General features: G+C 42.3%; 1 protein-coding gene across 1 annotated transcript in view; it reads left to right on the top strand.

Annotated features, from left to right (window-relative positions):
* The window catches only part of LOC120933245 (adhesion G protein-coupled receptor E3-like), a 79027-nt gene that overhangs the window by 23174 nt on the left and 36381 nt on the right, over positions 1 to 19472 (top strand). Inside the window, exons 5-7 of the mRNA XM_040346347.1 lie at positions 1691 to 1714; positions 8775 to 8842; positions 17361 to 17444. Coding sequence (XP_040202281.1) covers positions 1691 to 1714; positions 8775 to 8842; positions 17361 to 17444 — 176 coding nt within the window. The remainder of the gene's footprint in view (positions 1 to 1690; positions 1715 to 8774; positions 8843 to 17360; positions 17445 to 19472) is intronic.

Below are 19472 nucleotides of genomic sequence, written 5' to 3'. Positions count from 1 at the left end.
TTTCCTGACAATTCTCTCCAGGCTGCGGTCATCCCTGCTGCTTGTGCACCCTTTTCTTCCACACTTTTCCCTTCCACATAACTTTCTATTAATGTGCTTTTATACAGCACTTTGGGAACATCCAACTTCTTTTGCAATTAATTCTTGAGGCTTTCACTCCTTATAGAGGGTGTCAATGATGGTTTTCTGCACAACTGTCAGGCCAGCAGTCTTCCCATGATTGTGATTCCTACTAAACCAGACTTGAGAGACCATTTGAAGGCTCAGGAACCTTTGCAGGTGTTATGGCTTAATAAGCTGATTAGAGTGGGACACTTTGAGCCTAGAATATTGCACCTTTTCACAATATTCAAATTTTCTGAGATTGTGGATTTGGGGTTTTCATGAGCTGTAAGCCATAATCATCACAATTATGACAAATCACGGCTTGAACGATCTTGCTTTGCATGTAATGACATATATCAATTTCACCTTTTAAGTTACATTAGTGAAATAAATGAACTTTTGCACGATATTCTAATTTTTGGAGTTTCACCTGTGTGTGTGTGTGTGTGTATATATATATATATATATATATATATATATATATAGATAATATATATACATATATTATGTATATATATATATATATGCACACACACACACAAAAAGGGTACAGCATATTTCATCTTGACAGTCTTTGGATGTGGTGACTGCATTCATTTTTTTTCCTGGTTATTTATACCAGAGATAACTGGAAACTATTTTATAGGAAACAATGAAGCACACTCAGAGCATAGGAAGTCAGTGGACAAGGTTTCTTGAGCTCCGGAAGGTTGACCCCCTATAAACGCTATAAACAAAAAAACTGACAATTTTGAAAAAAAAAAACATTATTTTTTACTTTCTGCTATAAAACATATCAATAAAAAATGTAAATGTAACTATGCTACATATTTTGGTAAAAAATCCCAATAAACATATATTGATTGCTTTGCACAAAAGTTATAGCGTCTACAAACTATTGAATAGATGTATTGATTTTTTTTTTACTAGTAATGGTGGTGATCCACAACTTATAGCGGGACTGCGACATTGCGGCGGAAAAATCGGTCACTAAGTGACACTTTTTTGGGGACCAGTGACACTAATACGGTGATCAGTGCTAAAAAAAAATGCACCGTTACTCTACTAATGACACTGGCTGGGGTTAACAGGGGCGATCAAATGGGTTAAATGTGTGCCTAGGGAGTGCTTACTAACTATAGGGGAGGGGCTTGTACTATAGGAAGGCAGAGATCCGTGTTCCTGCTTTGCAAAAACACAGAATCACAACCTTCCCTACTGACAGAATGGCAATCTGCCTTGTTTACATAGGCAGATCATCAATCTGCTTCTCTCCCGAACTATCGGCAGGACTTGCTGATTGACTCCCGCTGTGTCTAATCACAGCTGGAGATGGTCGCTGGCGGTGCGCGTGCATGCCCCAGACCTGGAAGTGCATGATTCTGCACAGGAGGGCCCGCCTTGCCATTGTATTTGTACAGTATATGGTCGGCAAGCAGTTAATGAATATGAGTCCAAATTCTAGTTTATCATTTATTTATTTTGGGGGGGGGGGAGCTTTAAGATGAGATATTACATTACAGTACTGTTGCAGAGAGAGAAAGAGAACTGTATATATTTATTTTTCTTTTTTAATTTTAAATAGATGGAAGTGGATATAACGATTATGGTAAGTGGAGGCTTCCAGCATATTTCTGCAATTTCCTCTCCCAAAATGAACTCCAGACACATCATATATGGAACAGGAAATAGCCTGAATGTTGCCAATGCTGTATATGTCTAAAATGCGATATCTGTGCGACAGCAGATGCATTAACCTGGTGCACATTTATCCTGTGACTGTGGAATACATAGCATAACCCAATGAACCTTTATATATATCTGTATATAGATATGTATATAGATATCTATCTATCTATATATGTAACTGAACGTCCCACACTCCGCTTGAGTGCTTCCGTCATATACTGCTTCCTATCAGTCTGGCTATAGATATCAGATATTCCAGCTGCTCACAAGCACACAACGAGACGAGACTTGTTTGTCTGCTGAACATGGAGTGTTTAATAGAACTAAGAATACAACCTATACAGTTTAAAAAGGAGGTAACCAGAACATAAATTAACATGAGCTAATTAACTAATCACTTACTCAGACTAGGCGACTCATAGATATGACCTTTCAGGGTAGACGTCCTGTCTCCTCGCTCACCCTGCTATACAATACACATTATCATAAGTGTAAACACAGGACATCTTCACACAATAGCAGGGTCAATTAGCACAGAGAACAGACAGATGGCTGAAGGGGATGACATTAGCATCTCCCTACACTGTATGTCCCAACAGTATAAATCAGTCACTCTAATGGCATATACAGGGTCCCAGGCATACAGATTATAAAGATCACCGTTCCCCCAAATGCCAGGGCCAATGATCGCAAGGCAAGAGGCTAGCATTCAGTCCCCTCCAAAAGCCTCTGTCCCAGGTAAGTCTGTCACATTATATATATATATATATATATATATATATATATATACACATACTGTGTATATATATATATATATATATATATATATATATATATATATATATACATACACACAGTATCTCACAAAAGTGAGTACACCCCTCACATTTTTGTAAATATTTTATGATACCTTTTTATGTGACAACACTGAAGAAAAGACACTTTGCTACAATGTAAAGTATTGAATGTACAGCTTGTATAACAGTGTAACTTTGCTGTCCCCTCAAAATAACTCAACACTAGGGATGGGCCAAACGGCCCCCTGTTCAGGTCGCACCAGAACTTTCGAACATCGGGAAAGTTCGGAACCAAATTACGAACCCCATTGAAGTCTGTTGGACCCGAACGTGAAAAAACAAAAGTGCTAATTTTGAAGGCTTACATGCAAGTAATTGGGCATACAATGGTTATGGGGGTCCGGGTACTGCCCTGGAGGACATGTATCAATGAAAAAAGTTTGTAAAAAACTTCATTTTAAATGAGCAGTGATTTATTGATGCATAAAGTGAAAGTATAAAAATGAAAGATGTCTTTCAATATAGTGCCTGGGGGGGGGGGGGGTCCTCTTAGTCCACCTTCAAATTGGCACATCTGTACTGTGTATAGAAGCTGCTGCAGCAATAATTGCATTTATAAAGCCCAAAAAATAAAATTTTCTCTGCAAGCTTTTTTGATTTTGTAAGCAACAGCTTGGGGAGCCAGTCTGTATGATGAGGCCACAATGTAGTGCACAGAGAACACGATTAGAGATTTTTTTGGATAACTTCTGGTGTCTCTACCACAGACTTTGGATTTTTACTTCTGTAACGGGTTATTACAGAAATTATTCTTTGGGTGTCCTGGTGCCTTCACACCGTAAAGCTATTGAGGTACTATTGATGAGAGCAAGAATTGGCCTTGCCAGAAGCACACCACCATCTGTGGTGCAAAAATGTACGCTCTTTTGTTTATAGCGCAAAAAATAAACACAGCAGAGGTGATCAAATACCACCAAAAGAAAGCTCTATTTGTGGGAAAAAAGCACATACATTTTGTAAAAAAAATGGCCTGGTCAGGAAGAGGGGAAATTCTTCCGGGGCTGAAGTGGTTAAACTGCAAACATTTACTAAGGCTTGAGGTTCTAGATTACCAATAGTGATGAGGTTGGGTTTGGGCTTTGGTTCCCTTTCAAACCTCAAGTTCCTCTACCACAAACTCGCTCATCCACACTATATTACCAAAAGTATTGGGCCACCTCTTCAAATCTTTTGGTGGAGAGGAGATTATGGCTTGTGGTTGTTTTTCAGGAGTTGGGCTTGGCCCTTTAGTTCCAGTGAAGGGAACTGTTAGACCCTTTTCACACTGGGGCCGCACTTTAGTGCTGTTTAAGTTCTGCTTATTTCATTTCTGTTCCAACATGACTGTGCACCAGTGCACAAAGCAAGGTTCATGAAGACATGGATGAGCAAGTTTGGGGTGGAGGAACTTGACTGGCCTACACAGAGTCCTGACCTCAACTCAATGAAATACCTTGAATGAATTAGAGCGGAGACTGCAAGACAGGCCTTCTCATACAACATCAGTGCTTGACCTCATAAATGCGCTTCTGGAAGAATAGTCAAATGTTTACTTAGACACACATCTAAACCTTGTGACAACCTTGTGAGCCTTCCCAGAAGAGTTGAAGCTGTTATAGCTGCAAAGTGTGGGCCAATTCAATAGTCAACCGTACGGACTAAGACTGGGATGCCATTAACGTTCACGTGTGTGTAAAGGCAGGCGTCCCAATACTTTTTGCAATAAAATGTATGTTGCTGCACATGCTACTGTAAAGTCATCTTTCTTTCTAATCTTTCGAACCCTTTTTATTATTTCCTGCTTTCAGTTAATTTATATCTGGTGATGCTACTACCAAGGTGTATCTCCAGCCACTTCCTTTCCTAGGGTAGGGTAACCAGACATCCCCGGTTTCCAGGGACAGTCCCCTGATTGAGGACACTGTCCCCGGACCAAGTCTGTCCCCGGTTTTGTCCCCGGATTGGATTTGAACAGGGGCTGCGGCAATTTGAAAGACAGTCAGTGCAGAATACAAATAACGAAAAATCTGAATTACACGCCCCTTCTCCGCCGCTCCTACTAGCTTAGGGAGGTGTATTTTTTCCATCATCTGTGCCCCTTTATGATGATCATGTTCTGGTCAGAGCAGAGGGAATATTTCTTCAGTTATGGGTGCATGCCCATTCAGCTCTGCTGGCATGTTCTTCTGCCTTGGCTCAAGTCCCGGCCAGCCGCCTGCCTTCTTATCTCCTTGCCTTCCCTGGTGGAGTGATCTTCCTCGGCTCCCCACCCAGTAGTGGCCGGGGCCCGGAGAGTGAGACTTGATGTGAGGCAGGTGACGGGCAAAGAGTCGCTGATTGCCACCATTACTAGTAAAAAAAACGATATGTTCCCTGATTTCATTTTAAAAATCTGGTCACCTTATCCTAGGGTGACAATGCTTACTCAAATAAACTGTGGCATTGTCCTGTTCTCAAGTTGTACTGCAAACAGTTGTGCCAATGCACAGCGCAGTGTTGCAGTGCAGTCTCTACAGTAAAACGGTGATGTTCATTAGCTGCTTACTAGCACTTGTTTCTAGGAAGAAAACACACGAACAAAGAAGGGGAAAGCTGTATTTTTTCAAATTTATGTAGCGCATCCCCTTAGGAGCCGTCGGTTTAATGGACTCTCTGAAACTTGTTTCCTTCTCAGGTTAGCTGAGCTACTGCCCTTACCGCTCTGACACACCTCTCAATAGAATGGCAACACCAGGTTAGATAAACACTCTGGGCCAGAATATCAAAGGACTTACGACGGCGTATCTCCACGTACACCGTCGTAAGTCCGAATGCGAGCCGTCGTATCTATGCGCCTGATTCTTAGAATCAGTTACGCATGAATTTGGCCAAGATACGAGCGGCGTAAGTCTCCTACGCAGTCGTATCTTGGGTGCATATTTACGCTGGCCGCAAGGGGCGCTTCCGTAGATTTACGCGTTGAATATGTAAATTAGCTAGATACGCCGATTTATGAACGTATTTGCGCGCGCTACGCCGTTTACGTTAAGCTTATGTCCGGCGTAAAGTTACCCCTGCTATATGAGGCGCAGCCAATGCAAAGTATGGACATCGGAACAAGCGTATCTTTTTACGTCGTTTACGTAAGTCGTACGTGAATGGGCATGTGCGTAGGTTACGTTCACGTTCTGGGCGGATGTCATATGACGTTGCGCCTTCCCAAGCCACTAGGGGGCACAGGCCCGCCACGTCACTGGGAACCCGATGTGCGTGCCCGGCGGCCGCTATGTCCGCCGAGCACCCCCGATTGCCCAGTAACTGAGCAGGACCGTGGATCTCTGTGTGTAAACACAGAGATCCACATCCTGTCATGGAGAGGAGACCGATGGTGTGTCCCTTGTACATAGAGACACCGATCGGTCTCCTCCCCCAGTCAGTCCCCTCCCCCACAGTAAGAATCACTCCCTAGGGAACACATTAACCCCTTGATCGCCCCCTAGTGTTAACCCCTTTCCTGCCAGTCACATTTACACAGTAATCAGTGCATATTAATAGCACTGTTCGCTGTATAAATGTGAATGGTCCCAAAATAGTGTCAAAAGTGTCCGATGTGTCTGCCATAATATTGCAGTCATGATAAAAATCACAGATCGCCACCATTACTAATAAAAAATATATACCGTATTTATCGGCGTATACCGCGCACTTTTTTGCCCTGAAAATCAGGGCAAAATCGTGGGTGTGCGGTATACGCCGATACCCGCTTTCCCGCGCCGAGTTTTGAATACTGCGCCGACATATACCGAGCGCAGTACACTCGGGTATAGTCGGGCAGTCTCGGCTCCTTCCGCGCTCACGTCCTGGACGTACAGGACGTCAGCCCGAGAGTTGCCGAGCATTGCCGACAATACACGAGTGTACTGCGCTCTGTATATGTCGGCGCAGTATTCAAACTCGGCGCGAGAAACGAGCGGGGAGGACGCCGCAGAAGGACGCCGGACCCGACGAAGAGGACACCCAAAGCCACAGAAGGACGCCGGACCCGACGAAGAGGACACCCGAAGCCGCAGAAGGACGCCGGACCCGACGAAGAGGACACCCGAAGCCGCAGAAGGACGCCGGACCCGACGAGGCAGCCGATAGACGCCGCGCAAGACACCAAAACTGTAAGTACAAAAAAACTTTTTTTCCACATGATTCGGGGCAACTTTAGGGGTGCGCGGTATACGCGGGAGCGTGTTATACCACGATAAATACGGTAAATGCTATAAATCTATCCCCTATTTTGTAGCCGCTATAACATTTGCGCAAACCAATCAATATACGCTTATTGCGATTTTTTTTTTTACCAAAAATACGTAGAAGAATACGTATCGGCCAAAACTGAGGAAAAAAAATGTTTTTTTATATATTTTGGGGGATATTTATTATAGCAAAAAGTAAAAAATATTGCATTTTTTTTCAAAATTTACACTCTTCTTTTGTTTATAGAGCAAAAAATAAAAACCGCAGAGGTGATCAAATACCACTAAAAGAAAGCTCTATTTTTGGGGAAAAAGGGACATCAATTTTTTTTGGGAGCCACATCGCATGACCACGCAATTGTCATTCAAATTGCGACAGCGCTGGGTGACAGTTAAATTATATCTGGTGATGCTACTACCAAGGTGTATCTCCCCGCCCCTCTGTGGCTCAGCGCTCCAATGTGCACTGAGAAGCATTGCTCTGCTCAGGCAGGAGTGAGAACCGAGCCATCGCCGGTGTTCGGTGGCTTGGTTCTCAGTGCAGAGACGCCGGGGGACAGATGCAGCATTGGTCTGATGCTGCGTCGACCAAGGTAAGTATAAATAAAAAAATACATACTTCTCTTTTAAAGTAACTGGGCTCAGGTTTATTATTCAGCTTAAACTGTAACAGGGTCACTAGAGGGTCATAAGGGCAGCCTGAACACGGATAGTATGTCTTCAGGCCTTAGAGTAACTCTGCTAGGTCCAGGTCTGCATGCAGGATTTCACTATTCCAAGCGATAGGAAAAGAAAATGCAGCTCCAGGTAAGCTGGGGAATGGACATTTCCCAGGGGTGCTAGCCTTGGCTCATTAATGAATAAGCGCAGCATCGCTGTGTGAAACACGTCTACCTATACCTGTTTGCCTGTCCTGTGGTGTTATTCATGTTACGGATTTTACAATAAAGAGATTCATCACTACCTCGGTGTGCAGCCATCCATTCCTTTCACTATTCTAAGGAGGTAGAAATTTACAAAATCTATGCAAAATGCTATGAGTCAGAATGGGATAGTCAAAAAAAGAGAGTAGTTATTTCTGCCGGCTTTGTTGGGCCCTTACAGTGGTGCACTGATTGTGGTATTGGGTGGCTTTCAGGGGGCTTTCAGTTCAGAAAGGCGGAAGACTGAGGAGGGGCTTTGGTAGAAATAACTTGCAGAAAATGCTTAAATGGTAGTGAAAAGGTAATGCAACAAGTTTGAGGAAAAGATAAAGTGGTTATGGGCCAATGGGAAAAATCATGGATAGGTGTTATGGCAATGCTCATTGGTTTGCTAAGTGAGCGAGACAATGTCTAAGGAACAGAAGGACAAACTGTGTTGGGTTAAAGTTTCAGTTCCTGCTATGCAGCATGTTTAATGAGTTGACAGACCTCTCACAAATCCTGCACTTCAGCTGTGGATGCTGACGGTGGAGGAGCCCCTCATGGATCGATGGTTTGAACTCCAGTAAACCTGCTCTGTACTGCTGGAGATGTATAGTCCTTAAAGGGTTCCTGTGCCAGCACCTGGCTATATAGATATGATCTTGTTTTAATTTAAAACATCTGCTGTACTTACCTCCATTCTAGCAATGTGACATCCGCAAGCTTCTTTTGCAGCTGTTGACATCTTTGCCCAGTCTTCTTCCAGGTTAGGTGGCTTTGGGCATTTTAATTAACCATCCTGGGATGATATAACTCTCTTGTTTTTTCATTTAGCAGAAGACGATGTGGCAGACAGAAGATGAGGTTTTACTGCAGAAGAAACATACAGAATCTCTTCTGCAATAAAAGCCTACCTACCAGCAATTTTTCACAGTACTGATATAGTTCCACATTAAAAGAAATTAAGTACTCTTTTGGGAGAGTTTAGCTCACATTTAGATTCTCTTTTTTCTCAGGTTACAAGGGATGCCATTCGCAGTATAGCAACAAGGACCTAGAGGAATGTCAGCAGTCCATGATTCAGGTGTGTATTGGTTCTCAACAGGGACGTGCAGTCAGGGGAGGCAGGTGAGATTGAGCTTTGAGGGTCGTAGCTCAGCGACCAACCAAATTTGGGGAAAAGTTAGCCGAAGTCCTACCCCACCGCTGGCCAAAATATGGGGCTCCTAGGACCTATGGTTTCCGAGATATGGTGCTCCATGCGCAGCCTATCAGAAGCTACATACAGAGCGGCCAGTTTAAATACAAGCTGGCACACTGTGTTTGCAGCAGACTGAGAGGATATGCTCACAGTGCCTCTCCTCACTTCTTGTCAGAGGCACTGAGCTCAATGGACAGCTTGGAGCTTTGGACCAAAGGTAAAGCACCATTGGTCCAAGCTGTCCAGTAAAAATTCTGCATGGGTTTAGTGATGTATACGATTCACTCATAATCCCATTTTTCTCACACAGTTAAGAGGGAGAATGAGAATCTGCTGCTGCTGAAAGGGTACTTTTTTAGTCAAGCTAAATCATATATTATTATGCTATATGTTATAACATAATAATTTATTATTTATCTACCGTATTTGCCGGCGTATAAGACGACCTTTTGTGTCTAAAATTTTGGCTAAAAAATCGGGGGTCATCTTATACGCCGGATGCAGACTGCGGGCGTCCATTTTTTAAAGGCCGCGCCTACTTCTCGTGCTGTTCCGTGATAGCCTCAGTGATCTGCCAATCACGGATGTCGTCTCGTCCTCAGCCTCGGACGAAAGGACATGATAGGTGGAACACTGAACATGGGCTCTACTGGGAAACTGAGTGTTCTGCCTATCACAAAACAGCATGAGGAAGAGGCGCGGCTTTTAAAAAATGGACGCCCGCAGTCTGACTCACGCCAGGCAAGTACGGTAATGAAGATAGGCGATGTGAGGTGACTCAGGTGAGGCAATGCCACGGTGACTCAGGTGAGGCAATGGCACAGTGAATCAGGGGAGGCAATGGCACGGTGAGGCAATGGCACAGTGAGGCAATGGCACAGTGAGACAATGGCACAGTGAGACAATGGCACAGTGAGGCAATGGCACAGTGAGACAATGGCACAGTGAGGTGAGGCAATGGCACAGTGAGGCAATGGTGATTGTGGTGATTATACGGTGAGTATATCCCAAAACCAGCATTTTAGCTGGAAAATTAGGGGGTCGTCTTAACCGGCAAATACGGTATTTACTGTGAAATTACTGGTTTGAAGTTATAACTTCAAACTTCAGTAATTTGTCAGTCAAGCCACCTGCTTGAGTACAGTTTTTGAAAATGTAGTAAGTTACCTTAAAAAGAATATATAATAATTATTTGTATATTACTTATTTATGGTAATTAACCTCTTGCCACCCAGGCCAATTCTCACCTGCATGTAAAAATCATAATTTTTTGGCTAGAAAATTACTCAGAACTCCAAACATTATATATATTATTTTAACAGACACCCTAGGGAAAAAATAGTGGTCAATGCAACTTTTTATGTTACATGGTATTTGCGCAACAATTTTTCAAACACATTTTTTTGGGGGAAAGAAACTGTTTCATGAATAAGATTAATAAAGTTAGCATGATTTTTTTGCATAATGTGAAAGATGATGTTACGCCGAATAAATATATACCTAACATGTCACTCTTTTAAAATTGCACACACTTGTGGAATGGCGCCAAACTTCAGTACTTAAAAATCTCTATAGGCAACGCTTTAATTTTTTTAACTGATTACAGTGGATTGGATTACGAGCATAATCCGTTCCAGGAGAATGCTCGCAATCCAAAGCACTCGCAAATCAAAGTGAGTTTCCCCATAGAAGTCAATGGAAATGAAAATAATTTGTTCTGCATTGACTTCTGTGGCATGCAATACCGCATGTGGCCAGAGGTGGGGGAGTGCCGGAGAGTCTCGGAAATACTCGGAAAGGCTTGGGGAAAGCTTTGCTGAACTCAGAAAACCTTGGAAAGGCTTGGGAACTGAGTATTCTGAGTATTTCTGAACGTCTCAGATCGGCTCTGCTCGGCTCCGGCGCCCCTGCACCTCAGACCAAATGCGGTACTGCACACCGCTGTGGCTTGAATCCTGCTCGTATTGCGTGACAACACTCGCAAACCAAGTCAGGATTTTCAAAGAAACAGTGCTCGTATTGCGAAACGCTCGTTACCCACGTTACCACACAATCCAAGGTTTCACTGTACATGTTTAGAGTTACAGAGGAGGTCTAGTGCTAGAATTATTGCTATCGTTCTAACATTTGCGGCGTATGCAACTAGTGTGTATCTGGCTCTGATACTAGCCAGTATCTCACCAGCCACTGACCTCACCGCACATCCCTGGTTCTCAATGATACTGTAAGGCTAAGTTCATATTGGGATGAAAGAAAAGAAGCTGGGATAGCCGCACTCCAAAAAAACTCCTCCTTTAATTAAAAATCACAAAACGCATGCCACAGCAAAAAACAGCACAACAAAAGAAAAGCTTTTCTTTTGTTGTGCTGTTTTTTGCTGTGGCATGCGTTTTGTGATTTTTAATTAAAGGAAGAGTTTTTTTGGAGTGCGGCTATCCCAGCTTCTTTTCTTTCATCCCAACCTGCATTTTGATTGCACTGCCTGCACCCTAGACTCGGATCACAGGAAATAGATCACTTGGTTTTCTTTGAGCGGTTACCCACTTTCTCGTTTCATTAAGGCTAAGTTCATATTTATGTGATGCAGTAACACATGCAAAATCATGCGCGTTCCCGAAACTCACAAAATTTAACATCCCTTTTGCAGGCACGTGGCGGTGTAATTAATTCCTAATCAAGCTCCAAAATGCATGGTAACAAAGTACCCATGCATTTTAGTGTGGGGTGAATTAAAAAAGAGTGTTTGCACCTCTTTGGTATTTTGGTGCAATTATTTAAATAAATGAGCTGCCCTTAACGTCTAACACCAAAAGGCACACGCACCATCACATCTGCATAGGTGGGAATGAAACTTAAGATGACTATGGGCAGTAATGGTGCAGCGCCTTAATGCTGGCCATACACTAGTGTTGCTCACGAATATTCGCATTGCGAATATTCGACTCGAATATAGCATATTCGAGAAATCGCGCTATATTTCGAATTTCGCGGTGAATATTCGCAATTCCGAATATTCGCATTTTTTCAATTTGATTTTTAAAACAGATCACATCCTATCGACGTCTAAAAGCATTGCTGGTATGATTAGAGACCCTGGGCCGAGTAGCTAAGCTGAGGCGATCCTATTATGTTGCCAAATTGAAAAAAAAAAAATTGCGATTTTTCGCTATTGCGAATGCGAAAATGATTGCGAATTTTCGATAACTGTGGTAGGAGAACTCTGATTGTCTCTGATGCAAAAGGGGGGGGCTTTGTGTATGTGTATGTGTATGTTATGAATATTTGTATGTTTGATATTATTATTTTTTGTAAGAAGGAAAAAATTGCGCATACCTTAAAAAAGGGGAGAATACAGCAGCAACTCAAAAATGTTATACAACATAAATTAATACAAGACAGAAAATGGAGTCGCTCTACAAGAATAAAAAATATGTCTAGTGACAAGACATGTGGGCAAATTATAAAATAAGCAAGCGCAAATAACTTGTGAAATACACAGTGAAACAAATATATAAAGAAATATAGTCCCAATAATAGAAAAATAATCTTTCATAAAAATGTCTTTGATATGTGAAGTGAAAAAAAGTCCAAAGCATGCAGCATGAACGTGTTCAATCTTTAAGGTGTTTGATTGACAAACGGCTGTGACAGATGGATAGAGTAAAGAATCACCACCAATGCAAAACACTTTTTATTTTCTATTGTAAAATATCAAGAATATTCTGAGCCAATCAGAGTGCTCCTTCCGCATTTGCCGAATATTCGCAATTATTTTGTATTGTAAAATATCAAGAATATTCTGAGCCAATCAGAGTGCTCCTTCTGCATTTGCCGAATATTCGCAATTATTTTGTATTGTAAAATATCAAGAATATTCTGAGCCAATCAGAGTGCTCCTTCTGCATTTGCCGAATATTCGCAATTATTTTGTATTGTAAAATATCACGAATATTCTGAGCCAATCAGAGTGCTCCTACAGCATTTCTCGAAATTGCGCAATAAATATCGCATTCGCATGTTGCGATATTTCGATAAAATATCACGAATATTCTGAGCCAATCAGAGCGCTCCTCCAGCATTTCTCGAAATTGCGCAATAAATATCGCATTCGCATGTTGCGATATTTCGATAAAATATCACGAATATTCTGAGCCAATCAGAGTGCTCCTACCGCAGTTATCAAAAAATCGCAATTATTTTCGCATTCGCAATAGCGAAAAATCGCAATCATTTACTTTCGATAAAATATCACGAATATTCGAATTTAGCGAATATATCTCGAATATTCGAATATATATTCGAGATATATCGCGAAATCGAATATGGCATATTCTGCTCAACACTACCATACACTCCACGAAAAATCGTCTGAACGAACTTTCCAAAAACGAACGTTCGGTCGTGAGTGCAAATGATAGTGCCATCATGTAATGACCGATAAATCATTCAGTGAACAAAAATAAATAAAAATTGGTTCGTTTTTTTACATATACCTAGTGCAGAAAGTTCGGACGGGAAACACATTAATACCTTCCGATTTATCGTTCGTTCGGCAGAACATTTCCAAACTAGTCCTTCGTTTTTTTCGGCTCAAAAACGTCCCAACGATTTTCGATTTTGTGCCCATTAACTGTTCAAAAAACGAAAGATCTTTCTGAACGACCGAATTTCGGACGAATTTTCGTATAGTGTATGGCCAGCATTAGGCTTTTGTGATTTGTGATGCTGGACTCATATAGTACATTCATTGGTTTCCTCCAGGTGAACTTGTTTAGTCCCCCAACCCAAAAAATATACCGATGGGTTTCTGAAACACTCAGAAGGTGCCCATTGAAATGAATGGGAAGCGATGCTGTAGCACCTGAAAAGTGCTTCGGCAGCGCCGCAACACAGCGCTTTTAACCCTTTATAAAACCCTTCTTTGGGGTTAAACGTGCCCCGCTGCTGCACGCAAGTCGGCTCAAACGAGCTGCGCTTTACCACGACCACAGGGAGGTCTAAGTGATCTTCAGACTGCCTAAGAGAAGCCTCTCTTATGTGGCACAGTCTCTTTCACAGCAAAACTCCACATAAACTGCAGCAACTGTATTTTTACTCCTCTTCACCTCCCACTGTCCCACAATACAGTATCTCACAGTCCTCCTATAGCAAGGTGTGTGATCCCTCCAGGAGTCTCTGAAAACGAACTGGGCCCTGTGCTTGGCTGCTTCTCCCCCTCTTCTGACTATAGATGTTCAACAAACAGATGCCCCACTTCTGATCCTTGTTTCTAAGGGGGGTGGTTACTCACAGTACAGCTCGCTGGGGTGGCTGTTCTTCACCAGCCTTAGGGATGCCAGCAGCTAAAAAAAAAGAGAAAGGGAATGGGTACCTAGAAACCCTGGGACTATGAAACAGTGCTAATGAAGTGTAACAAGACACCAATTTTAGAAAAATAGAGAAAGTTTTTTAATTCATTAATACATACAAATATAAATAAATAAAGGACCAACTGAAGTCTTTAAATAAACGAACTTCAACAATGTGAAACGACTTGTTGTAGTTGTAGTTCACTCGACATGTTTCGCTCGCATTTGAGCTTCCTCAAGAGTTTAGAACTAACTACAAATTATCAAGAGAAATAAGTATAAAACAGATGATCAATGAAACAGTACATATATAGCAAATATGTTTATCAAATATATGTAGATGTAGCAAAACATATTGAATACTTTTGAATATATCATGGTTAACAATGGATAATTTAAGCAAAATAACAATTTCAAATCTAATTATGCTTTGGCAGAAGAAATGGCGCAAGAAACTTACCACAACACACACAATTTAAAATCAATATCATCAAAGATGGATTACTTCAAGATAGGGAAAAGCCAATCAAAATAGAGCCAGATAATTTATTTCCCAAACGATGTGACACTCTGTCCAAGAACCATAATCTAAAAAAAGCCAATAATGGTGTGTTTATAATAAAGTTTAAAGTTTGGAGGATTTACTCAAAAATGAAAAACTAGCACTCAAAAACTTAGATCAATAGCTGTTGTACCTTTTAGGGTTAACCAGAAATAGCCAGGTAATTAAACGGATAAATGAAGTCCTAATTGATTGCAAAGGAACTTCATTCAAAGACACAGCCTCTATGTTCCCTTAATGACATTTTTCAAAAAGAGAGGTCCAAAAAAGACATCGGGCCAATAGTCAAAGTTTCAATTCTATAAAAGAAAGAAAAAAGACAGAACAATATGTTTTTATCCCAAAGGGAAAATCAATTGAGATTATCCATAAAAATGAATAATTTCATTGGGAGAAGTTATCTCCTATGGTAAAAGATCAATGCATACCTTGAAGGAGATTATCAGATGAGAGTGTCCTAGATGGCAGCAGTATGCTGCTTGCTCTGGTTCAAAAAATAGTGCCTGACACAGCGGCTTGCACAGCCGTGCTTTAAATAGCACACTACGGCGGACGTCAGCAACGACGTCCGTCGTAGCGGGGACATGTGACTCGCCGCGTCATCCTCGCGCTCCTCCTGCTGTCACACTCGTCAGCCAATAGGATCACCGACAGACGGCGCATGCGCACAAGGCGAAACATCGCCTGTTGATTCCAAACCCGCGCGTTATTCGACGTGCGCCGCCATGTTGGATGTGGGATGTGATTCCACACTTGCAGCAGGTGCATTGAAGGGTTGCTATACAAGATGGTAGTTTAGCAACTGCACGAGGGAAGGGACAAGTGGACCAGGACTTAGCAAGGATTGCGACAGGGAGTATAAACAGTAAGGACCACTCACATGGAAATGACCCCGCCATTTCATGTCACATGCATGTGGTCCTTTGTGTCCCTATGGTTCAAATAACGGACAGAGCAGAAAACCTGAGCACATCTAATTGGGAAATAAGGCTCTTACCTGTCAATTCTTATGTGAAAAATAAGAAAAGTAAAAATTGGTTTGATTTTCTATATGAAGGAAAAAAGAAAAGGAATAATATTGGATTAATAGATTCAATACTTGGTATATAATTTTATGTAGATATATAATGCAGTTATTTGGTAAGACATGAGGGGAAAGGAAATTGTGCCATCTGCTGCCTCACAAGGAAATTGTTGACTTCATAAACTAATGGTATATTAGTTTGTATACGGTGCATTTTGATGTTTATATTAGAAAGAAACACAATTTTTAGTAAAGTAAATACACAACAGCATTCATTTTGAAATCCAGAAACAAGAATACAGAAAAAGAAAATAAGAGGAAAAGACGACATTAGTGTTACAATGAAGTGATAAATAATTCAATCATAAAAAAGGTTTGAAACTGAAGGCTTCATTTAAACCTGGGAATTGTAAAGCAGATAAGGAATGTATCCATTTGCCTCACGTTACAGTAGTGTTCTGTCAAAATCACCACCTCTTTCCACAGGAGGGACATGTTCCAAGGCAAAAAATTTCATTTTGTGACTGTCAAAATTCCGATGAATGCCTATATGAAGACTGATAGGGCTTTCCATCTTTTTTTTGGCAATTAAGCTTACATGGTCCCTTATTCTGTGGAAAAAGGGACGTTTGGTTTTACCTATATAAAATGATCCACAATCACACTGCATGATGTAGACGATTCCTATAGATTGACAAGTCACTGAGAATGATGGTTTGTGGATACGTCCACTCGGAAGCATCGTTGAAGTTGCCGAGTAGATGTATCCACAAAAGGGACAATTGTGGCACGGTCGGGTGCCACCTAGTCCCTTTTTAGAGAGGTTCATGAAACAATGATGACTGTGGACAAGTTTGTCACATAGTGATTGAAATCTTTTAAATGTGATTTTAGGGAAAGCTTTCAGATGTTTAGAAACTGCATCATCACTTAGAAGGAGGTACCAATATTTCTGCAGGATCCCCCTTAATTGTTGATGATGCCCTGAATAATGGGTGATCACCCGTATTCCGGGGCTATCTTTTTTAACTTTTGTGTCATAGAGAAGTGATTTGCGATCATGTTGCTTGGCCCGTGAATAGGCCTTCTTTAAACAGTTATTTCAATAGCCCCGTTCACGAAACCTTGACTGCAAGGCTTTGGCCTCAATTTCAAAACTGAGGTCATCGCTGCAATTACGGCGTAGCCGAAGATATTGGCCGTACGGTATACTGGATATTAATGACTTTGGATGCGAACTGTCGGCATCTAGCAACGAATTGCCTGCAAGGGGCTTCCGGAATAGAGAAGTACCTAGATTGCCATTTTTATCAAAAATGGGTCTGCCCTGCCTACCAAAAACAAAAGATGAACTATTTACAGACACTAGTACCTGCAGGGTGCTAAACTCATTTTATACTTACCACTCCTTGCTTTGTTGCAGCCACCACCAAAATATGTGATAACATGTTTTTTGTTTTACTATAGAATGCATTTTGCAACTTATTGAAGCAAAATGCCCATATTCAAGAAACTTCATGTCAAAGAAATAACAACAACATTACTGTGCAGGTAAGAAAATATAATATGGCCATAATAGTGTATATTGAATGTCAAACATTACCAACAGATCTAATGTTACCTTAAGGCTGAGTTCACACTGGTACGGCACAACAGGGTAGCACCCTCTACCTTTAGGTAGGTGCTAAGTGTAGGGGTTTGTGTTAGTGCAGGTAAATTTAGGCAGGCCTATGCTGCGAGCAAGGCCTGTTTGTTTTTTATCTGGGTGCAGGGGGCAGGTTTAGTGTAGCAGTAGGTGACTGACATGTGTTTCAGCTCTTGGGCATGTCCCCTGTTTCCAGTTGAGAATGTTCTGGAAAAGGGACAGGGCTGAGTGCAGTAGTGACATGGGGTAAATGTGAGGAGCTCTGACCAACTACCATCTAGGATTGGCAGGGGGCAGGCCTTCTACATATACCCACAGTCAGCCTGCTGGGGGAGGAGTTGTCAGCAGGGTGAACTGAAGGATGGAGTGCTAGAATGTCGTGCTGGAGAAACACCCCCATCTGGGGGTGTAAATCCGGCGGAGTAGCTCGGGAGCTGGGTGGGAGCCATTCCTTACATGGTCATGGAGAGGTGTCCTGGTACAGGAGCTAGGAGAGACAGTTGGTCCGCACGTCCAGAGTAAGTCCTTTCAGGAAGGATCCAGGGCAGGTGTCGGTGAGTGGAAGCACAGTGAGAGCTTTGGAAGAGGCATGCCAGGGGAGCTGGGTGCAGAGCCAGAGGGAAAGGCTGTGGAGTTTGTGTCAAATCGATGCAGCCATGAGGGCGGGCAGGATTTGCAAGTTGGACCGTTGGGAGCAGTAGTCCATCACCATTAAATCTACTAAAATTGTTGTCGCCATGAGGGGTACTGCAGGCCTCAGGCCTTCAACGATTTAATCTTCTACTAAATGTGGGACTTATTCAGAGTGAGGCCTAGTCATTTCTGATGGCGTGACAGGAATACTAAGACTGTGACAGGAGGAGATGTTCTCAGGTAAAAATCTGTCAAGCTGTGTGCAGGAGGAAGAGGAGTTCTGAGGTAAATGTCTGTCAAGTTTAGTGTCAGACATCTTGTCCTATCTCAAGAGTGTGACGCACTCATATCCTGAAGAAGTGTAATGCATCTATTGCTATAACATTTCAACTATTCATTTGTTTCTATGGGCATCCCATATCCCTTCCACCAACCAAGTTCAATCCCCTAATAAATTAACAAAAACAAGCAAAAGGCTGTTCATTGACTAAAGGAGTGTGTTTAATGGATGTCTAGCAGCAGGGTGAAATGTGGGGATGTAGTAACTCGTAGCAACCACCCGCTACATTTGGATCCGACTTTGCCCTGCAACTTGAAGTCCGACATGCGTCCGACTTCAATGAACGGGGATTCGACTTTGATCCCTGACAATACCAGGCACTGTGTCTGGTATGAATCTTTACGGGAAACTCCACATACATGTAAAAGAAAAACAGCATGGGTTGCTCCCCCAAGAGCATACCAAGCCCTTTGGTCTGGTATGGATTTTAAGGGGAACCCCCACACCAAAAAAACGGAGTTGGGGTCCCCCCAAAATCCAAACCAGACCCCTATCGGAGCCCACAGCTCGGCAGGTCAGGAAAGAACTCCTGAACCATACCAGACTGCATGCACTCAACATGGGGGGTGGGTGCTTTGGCGCAGGCCCCCCCCACCCCAAAGCACCTTGTCCCCATGTTGGTTGTTGGGGCCTGCAGGCGGGGGGCTTATCAGAATCTGGAAGCCCCCTTTAACAAGGGGGTCCCCAGATCCCAGCCCCCCACCCTATGTGAATGGGTACCCCTACCTATTCACCTATAAAAGTGTCAAAAATAAAACACATAAAATATGTTTTTAAAGTAATTTATTAAGGCAGCTCTGTCGTCGATCGACTTCTGTACAACCATACTGTCTGATTTTTTCTCCTTGATCAGGCTATAGCCGGCAAAGCTCAGTGTGTATTCTGTCAGTGTATTCTGACAGTGGGGAAGTCAGAGGGGTAGGCACAACAGGAGGATTTCCCCATCCACCTCATGCATGAA

Source organism: Rana temporaria, chromosome 3, assembly GCF_905171775.1.
Source record: "Rana temporaria chromosome 3, aRanTem1.1, whole genome shotgun sequence".
Classification (NCBI taxonomy): domain Eukaryota; kingdom Metazoa; phylum Chordata; class Amphibia; order Anura; family Ranidae; genus Rana; species Rana temporaria.
The sequence above is the reverse complement of the archived record's forward strand: the minus strand, read 5'-3'. Positions and strand labels throughout refer to the sequence as shown.